The 8,674-nt window shown below is 38.4% G+C and overlaps 1 protein-coding gene across 1 annotated transcript in view; it reads right to left on the bottom strand.

The window, feature by feature from the left end:
* Nucleotides 1-8,674, bottom strand: part of LOC107098834 (probable G-protein coupled receptor 158) — a 28,493-nt gene that overhangs the window by 7,843 nt on the left and 11,976 nt on the right. Inside the window, exons 3-6 of the mRNA XM_015396690.1 lie at nucleotides 7,502-7,598; nucleotides 6,752-6,756; nucleotides 4,034-4,240; nucleotides 3,270-3,338 (exon numbers count right to left, since the gene is read on the bottom strand). Of these exons, the coding sequence (XP_015252176.1) occupies nucleotides 3,270-3,338; nucleotides 4,034-4,240; nucleotides 6,752-6,756; nucleotides 7,502-7,598 (378 nt within the window). The remainder of the gene's footprint in view (nucleotides 1-3,269; nucleotides 3,339-4,033; nucleotides 4,241-6,751; nucleotides 6,757-7,501; nucleotides 7,599-8,674) is intronic.

Below are 8,674 nucleotides of genomic sequence, written 5' to 3'. Positions count from 1 at the left end.
AGAATGGCGCTAGGCTAACCGCACCGTGACGTCACTGCTGGAAGATGGCAGGAGGGAGGGGTTACTGTATTTGTGAAAAAATGGCCGCTCCCAGACTCAGTGATCACGACGAAAATTATTATTTTAATTTTTTAATTGATTAACGTTTAATTCATTAAATCACTGCAAACATTAGTTCTAGGTATAAATAATGATTCATTGGTTATTTCTTGCTGACCGGACTTTACTCTTAAGTTTTAAAAAATCAAAGAACTTAATAGATTAAGTGCACGTTTTGCAGCACGTCATGTCGGCACAAGATTTAACTTGCTTAAGGATGCCAAGATAATAGAAAAACAAGTTGATAAATGTTTTCAACAATGTAAAATACTTTTTTCCACATTTTATGTTATTAGGTTGTGCTATGTCTGGAGTTGACAAAGCAAACCCAAATAGCAGATTTCCTTCCCGAACATCTAAAAAATATTATCAAGCTAGACTGTTAAAATGCTTCCCTATTGCCAAAAAACAAGCTCAGCGTCCAAAAAACATACCCCACTCACCACACACACATTTTACACCATCCTTGTAGGGACTTTCTATTGACTTCCATTCATTTCTATAGGCTAACCCTAGCCATTACCAATACATGCCAAACCTTAAACCTAACCTAAACTCTTTTCATACCTTAGTCCTAAGCCTAACCCCCACCTCATGGGTATGGGTCCCCACAAGTACCTATAAGCACCGAAAATGTTGCATATTCCTAGGAAATGTAACCGACTAGGTAACAAAAGCACGGCCACAGACAGCTGATCCAAGCAACCCCGACATAGTCCACTGGTTGAAGGGAGTGAAGTTTACATTTTTGAATATGACAACACATATGAAGAGTAAACATGATAAATGGCATGTTCTCCTATAATTTTCATGTAAATGTAATCTTGACATTACATTTACAATTAGCTTTTTTCTATTAAAATGATCCATTGTGGAAACTTATAGGTATGTGTGGTTCACCCAACAGGCCCCCATTAGAGAAAGTTCTCTTCTTAGGTGTGAGGTTAGGTCTAAGGTGTGAACTAAGTTCAGGTTAGGGTTAGGTATGTTTTGGTAATGGTTAGGGTCTGGGTTAGGCCATACAACTGTGAAAAATGAAATATTGCCAAAGCTTGGCTTGTGTGTTCAGTAATTATGGTACTTCTCTAATCTAAAGCCAAATGTACTAATGGAAAATGGGGAGATACCAAATACTAGGGCTGTAAACATGCAGTACTGGTGGATGGAAACACCATAGAGTCTCTGGATGCAGGCAAAGGATCACAGAGACGTGACGGACGCTCCCCTCTTCCTGGGTGGTATTTCTTTTTCATGTACATTCTTCCTGACATGGTAGAGGTTTTTGACTCTCTGGAACATTAGGGACTAAAACATTTCTCTCATTCTCCACAGAGAACAATAATATCTATTGAGTGATGATTGTGGGGGTTTATTCCACCTCTTTAGGTTAATGACTCTTCTGAGGCTCAATGGGAATGTTTTACTCCAGGTATTAGAGCTGTAGCTTTTGCTTCCACATCTGTCTGCTGTTGGTGTGCAGTCCGCATGTGTGAAATCTATCTGGAGAAGATGTAGGGCTGCGTCCCTAAAGCAATGTTGTGAAGGGTGCAACTAGACTAAGAGTCACTGTATCACAAAGGCAGTAAGTCAAATGTTCCTCCAGTGTGAGTTAAAAAGAACAAAGTTTCTAGTTCTGTTTGTGGTATTCAATTAAAAAGAGGCATGAAGCAGCCAGGATGAGTGTCGGCTGCTCTCAATCTGAAGCCACAGTTCACCGCTGGAAAACAGGGATTATCTCGTCCAAGGTTTAGCCATGAGTCTCTGTCTCAAGAGACTTGCTCTCTGAGTGACTGATGGGTGGGATTATATATTAATCCCTCAAAATAAGATAGTATAATGGTAGTGGTAGAAAAGATATACACGTTCCCCTTCTAAACTGATCACTGCAATGAATAACCAATAGAACATGTAGAGAGGTGGACGTTACAGGATAGTATGGTTAGGTCAGTAACACCAGATGCTAAATTTAGGCAAAATCCCTGAAAAACAACTCTGTACTATAATCACCAAACATCACTCAAGTATTGTTCTCTTTGTAACCGCCAAACCCCAGACTTTTCTGACAGTTTTGAACTCCAGAGAAAATGTCTCCATCACTTTTCTAGAGTCTAGAACAGTGTTACTCAATTCCAGCCCTGGAGGTTCTGATTTCCTGCACTAACCCTAATCCTTCCTGCTTCCACACCTGAATAAAAGCGCTAATTTACCTCCATGGCATACATTAAAGTTCTCCAGAGTTCTGATAATAAACAGATTATTTAAAGCAAAGACAGTCTAAAAGGTGAGGAAGCCTGGTCTACAGCTTCATCTCATTGCCTCCATCATTTCTTTGTCGATATTCTGAGATTACATGGAGGTATCCATAGAAACGTATGCTATTAAGTTCACCATAGATCATTCTTTAGATAATCTGAAAACCAAGTGACTGACCCTGCTGACCTCATGGGTCATCTACGCACCATGAACCTTAAACAGCTCTTTGATGTTCCACAGCCTCCCACTTAATTTGCTCTTTGTCACGATATCACAGACAGTTAACCGTAGAGTCACTAGCTGTCTCATTCCATAAATAGACTTGGTGCACAGACTGCATCCTGTCACTGGACCATAGTAGAAATCCCTGAGCTTTTGAGGGCCATCCATTCTTTCACGCTCTGCATTTCCACTTGGTATTATGGTTTTATACACCTGTGGCCATGGAGGGGTTTGAGCATCAGAGTTTCATAATTTGAAGTGGTGACCCAATATTTTTGGTACAAATTACTGAAATGATTCAGAACACAAATCAAAGTGAAAACAATATAATTTCACCTCATTCAGACATGTTCACAGTAGTCAGCTTAACAATTTATGTTTATCTCATAAAAACAACACCACTGCGATCCAGTAGCTTTTCTGGTTGCACCTCCCCTGCAGCCTAACCATTAAGTGCTGATCACTTGTTATTTTTAGAAAGAGGTGCAGAGGGGACAACCCATTAACATGTTGACACATTAAATCACTTCCTGCACACACTGTCACAGTCTGCAGGGACAATCCCCCATCAGCCCATGCAGAGAACAAAGAGCATGGGAGATATTACCAAATGGATCTTAACTCTGATAAATGATCCATGACTGAAGCTGAAAAAAGATAAAGAAATAATCAGTTTCTGCTCATTGGAGACTCACAGGGAAGTAGAGGAGCAGAGAGCCGAACAGAATGGTTTCCAGCAGCAGGAGACTCGAGGCCCGGATCCTCTGACGGTACAGAGGCAGAGGAAGAAACCCAAGAAGAAGAAGAAAAAACAAGGATGAGGAATAACAAACTTGCAATACTTTTTTTTAGATGTTTCATTGTAATATAATTAACTAATCTAATCTCTCTAATTTAAGACCACATTTTGTGTTTTGTCAATGAATGCTCTGAGCCACTGATTCCCAAATTTAGGGTCGTGACCCCACTTGGGTCTTGGGTCTTGATATTTGCTATAGAAATTTAAACTAAACAATAAACATTTATGATGTATATTCTTAAAGATATAAAAAACATCACAAAAACAACTATTGTTATTGAAGCTGTAATTTATCACATGGATAGTTTATTTTGAGGAAACGTTTGAATGCTTATACCACTGATGCTGGATCCATTTTTAGGGCCAGAGGCTGAAAAGTTTGGGAACCCCTGTTCTGAGCAATGGTCTAGTAACCACACTGTTACTGCATAAGCATCCCATCATTTTTATTTTAAAGTTATAGTACTTAAAACAAGCTTATAAAATCAGCACAAAGAAGTCTGTTGCTTTTACATAGTTTGTTTAGTTTGGATGAAATCCTTGGGAACTTAGTGAGGAAGATGATTTTGAAGGTCTACTGATACAGGTCTAGCCCTGCATCATGTGGCTTAGTGGTGGAAAAGGTCAGCACTCTCACTCATCCTGAATCATCTAACTCACCCGGTTTTGACGATGCTGATAGGACACCAGCATGCTGACAAAGACGAGGAACATGAAGACCCCCTGGAGGGCCAGCACTGCGGCCCTGAGGAGCCTGTCCTCTTGCACCCAGCAGGGGGTGCTGTCCTGGCAGCGCTTACAGCCTGGCCAGCATGGGAGACAGATGGGCATGTTCGGGTAACATGTAGCGCTGCTTTCGCTGCCATTCTTTGGTCCTCCATCTGTAAAACACAGATACATGAATGTACACCACCTACTGAGCCATGTGACAGCCTCAGACTGCAGTGGCATCTGCAAACCTCAGAGTGAAAGAAATCACATGTCTGCTTCATGTCCCTTACATGATCAGAAATCAGTCATAGGGTGCCATACAGACACATTCTTTCCATCATGTTGCTTAAAGCCTTATATAAGCATATTGAGGGCTTTCAGTTTATTAAAACAATAACCAGCCTTTGCTTTAGATCATCTTTAACCACAGATATTTGAAATCTGTCTACTCTTTAATAAAATGTTATTGCTTACAAAAAAAAACAACTAAAGTGATGTAAAATGGATGTAATTCTTCCCAAGGTAAAGCTGAAGCTCACACAGTGAAGGGAACATTCACTAGAAGCCTTAGTAACATTATGAATGAAAAGCCTTGAAATAAATAACCTTTTATTGACAATCAGTTTGTCCAGAGGGCAAACAAAATTACATTTAATCAGTTTGTGTCAAGGTTAAGGCTTTATTTTAAAATGGAATGAAATAACAGCAATAAATGAACATATACACCAACAAAATTTCTGGAACCCCTTTTAATGAAAAACTAAAACAAATGCCACAATTCTGCCCTTTCTGGACTTTTTGGTTCTCTTTAAGTTTTGTTTTTGAGTTTTCAGTTACACTTTGATTTATGTCATTCTATGTTTTCTTGGTCGTTGGTTTCATTTCCATTTTGTTTTATTCTAGTTTTTTTCTGGTTGTATTTGAGTTCTTATGTATTTCTTGTTTACTCTCTGCTGCCCCCTTGTGCCAGTCTTCTTTCCCCTAGCTCCCTTCTAGTTCCTTCTTTCCACACCTGCTCCCAGTCAGTTGATTACTCTATTCTTTTTTTCTGTTTAGCATACATCCTCCTCCTCTGCAGCTACTGTTTGCTGGATTCTCTACATTACTTAATTTCTTAATTACGTGGGTATATTCCTCCCCAGCGTCTCTTAGTTTTGGTTCCTGAGTTTCTTGTCGATTAGTTCAGGATTATGGCTTCTGTATTTTTACTTCATTAAATTTAGCAATAAATCATCTCTGTCTCTTCATCTCTGCATCTATATCCTCAAAAAGTACCCACCAATCCTGACAGCAACAAAAAAAATGGTCACAGGAATCACTCAAATCTGACAAAAGTAATAATAAATACAATTCTTGGTAAATGAAAAAATGGCATTAGAAAGATAATAATAGACAAGCATGTTAAAGTTAAAGGTTTTAAAACATCTCTTGGTGTTTATGTGACTACAGCTTCACATTTTCAGAAATTAAAATCACTAGGACTGTAGCCAGCTTCCCTGGACGTGGCCACAGGATAAAATTTGATGACAAATGAAAGAGGTTAAAATACCGATGGTAAAAAAAGAACTTGAAAACCTTCTAAAGACATCAAAGATGAACTTTAAGCTCAAGGACCGTCAGATAAAGATCCCACCATTATTATTATCATTATTTGAGCCAAAGTGGACTTCATGGGAGACACAAAGCTTTCATTTTTGTCTCCTAAAAACAAAGAAGGTATAAATTAAACTTTTTGCAAAGACACATCCGCTCTACATTCAGAGATGGAAAAACTAAACATATCTAGAAAATACCACTGTCCCTATGATGAGACATGGAGGTGGCTCTGTGATGCTCTGGGGCTGCTTTGCTTCATCTGGCACAGGGTGTCTGAATCTCTGCAGAGTACAATGAACATCTTTGGAAGGAGCTGAAACCCGCTGTCATGAAAAGGTCCCCCTCAGACCTGAGACAACTGCAGCAGTTATCCGTTATTACTTTGGTCAGATTCTGGTTATTTCTGTGACCACTGAGGGGTTTTTCCCTTCATTAAATAAGCGGTACCAACAATTTTCTCTATGTGTGTATCTTTTCAGATTTGAAAACAAAAACATTATTTTAGCCTAACTTGCTTTGAATAATCATTCATCTGTGATTGCCTATGGTTACAACAAAGAGAAATGCAACAATCATCCCTGGTTCAATGAACAGGGAATTGTTTTAGCAAGAACAGAAATTCAAAATAACTTTTGGTGACATTAAAGAATGCTTCTGGATGTTTTGATTTCCAGAAAGAGACTACTTAGGCTCCTTTAAGGTATGTGCTGCAGAAAGGTGCAGCTACCAGTGCAGAGCGTCCTCAACAATGGCAGCAGGTGAGTGTAAGAACAACTGCTACACAGTGCATTATAGACTTTGGATTAAAAGATGATGAAAAAAATGACAACAAAAAGGGGAGCTTGAAGGAAGTACTAATATGGACGCAGATACAGGAATCCTCATTCTAAATCCTTGGGATGCCTGCAGCAATCAAAGCTGTTTTCTGCTTAAGTCTCTGTATACAGATGCTAGAACTTTAGGTGAGGAGGGAACCTGCCTGCAAACTTAAAAGGTAAAATGATATTTCCTGTGCTGGAGAATCTCTCTACTGAGTCTCTGAGGATGTAAATTAACAGATTAAAAGATCACATTTTCTGTCAAAATCACAATTCAATCTGAGTTTGATAGTTTCAGTCTTTTTGTGATATTAAGTAGTGTAAAAAATATTATCCAATTTTGTCATTTAATGATTAATGCAATAAAAATTTGACTCAAAAAAATATTTCTGAATTCCTAATCCATCTATCCATCCATCTTCTATCACTGTCCATCAGGGTCGCTGAATGGAGTTGGTACCAATCCCATACAGGCTATAGGGGAACAGTACAGTCTGGTCTAATGGCAGGGAAACTCAAGACAAATCACCACTCCATCAAATTCTCCTCTGTAGTGAGGAGCATGTGTTGACTTCCATTGGTTTTTAGCCCTTTCTTAACCCTTTCTATGCATTAACCCTAGCAACAGCCCTAAACTAAACAGTTACCAGTGCATACCTTAGCCTAAGACAAAACTAAACCCAATTTAAACCTTAGTTCTAAACCAAAGTACTTTGTGAGGTGTGGTCATTTCCCCGTTTTCTAATTCTGTCTTCTTTTCACAGGTGGTGGCTTTTTACTGATTTTAATACCTCTAGGATTTTTGTTTTCTTGACTAATGTTGGCAGTCATGTTTTCTAGAGTGATGTCGGGCATGCGCGTGGCCTTAGTGTTTGTCATTCTGCCCAGGGAATTAATATTTGTCATTCACACACAAAAGAACCAACGCAGGGGCATCAGTACTATTAGTGGGGTTCATGGTTGTTGTTCGTGTCTTTGCCTGTGGGTTTGCTGCTTCACCTACCAGGATTCTCAGGTGGGATTTCTGGGTTGTAGTATCCCTCCTTACAGCGGCAGCAGTACTGACCCAGTCGAAAGCCTCGGCCTGGAACGGGCACACACTGAAAGAGAGACACTGTTTTACTCCTTTTGTTTATTTTTTCCAGATTGTGATACGTTGCTTTGTCATTTTTAGGAAACAGAATATATGTTTGAAATAAATATGTTAGAAATAGAGTCATCTAATCCAGTACCTTTAGCTTACCTGAATGCAACATTCTGATTATCAGTCCATGCTTCACGGGTCTGTACTGATACCTGTCATATTTTTCAGATTTTACTTAGATTACTTTTGCTTACATTTTAATGAATACAGCAGAATCCCCCCATTTCCAAGCAAAATTGTCATTTATGTCACATTCACATCCCCTAGATATCAATGAGCATCAATCAAGAACAAAGTATTTTTCTTATTCTTCTAAAATGTATCTGTTGAGGAAAATAATCTCACACATTGGATTTTTTTTTTTTCTGTACACTTTTTCCACATCTTTCTCTTTTCCTGACCTCAGCTAAGAGAAAATTTAGACTGATTGTTCCAATTTTAAATGTGTTTCAATTTGATACAATCACTTTGAATGTCAGTTATATCTGTAGGGTTGCAACAATTAAAATGTCAGCCTTTTACATGGAGGCAGGTTCAAGTCCTGGCCTGTTGCAAATTCCTGTTAGTTTACTCTTAAATAAAAGGCTACAAAAAAAGGTCTCAGATTCATCACACGTTAAGCTCTTTTATTCTCCTTCAAATTAACCAAGGCATAACGGAGATCAGGTGCAGACTAATATAAGATCTTCTCTGTTTATCCCATTGCTCAATATTGCTCAATTGTTTTTCTCAACCTCCTAATGTCTTGGTGATGTCTTGTGTGTTTTAAGCTTATTTCATTCTCCTAAAAGAAAAGAGAAGTAATCAAGAAACAAATGATCACAGAATGATGCAACTAAGACACCCTTAATCTGATATCAAGAGATGAAATTTAACAATAGATGAGGGACGTATTTTTCCTATGTGCAGGTTTTTATGTGCACTATATAAAAAATAAACAATAATATTAGTTGTATTTGACGAACATGAAATCAGATTGAATTTGTCCTAGTTTAGGTCATCCATGATTTCTATTCGTTAAATTTATATAAG

The sequence above is a fragment of the Cyprinodon variegatus genome, unplaced genomic scaffold (genome assembly GCF_000732505.1).
Source record: "Cyprinodon variegatus isolate N-32 unplaced genomic scaffold, C_variegatus-1.0 Scaffold815, whole genome shotgun sequence".
NCBI lineage: Eukaryota > Metazoa > Chordata > Actinopteri > Cyprinodontiformes > Cyprinodontidae > Cyprinodon > Cyprinodon variegatus.
This window is presented reverse-complemented; position numbering and strand designations above follow the sequence as displayed.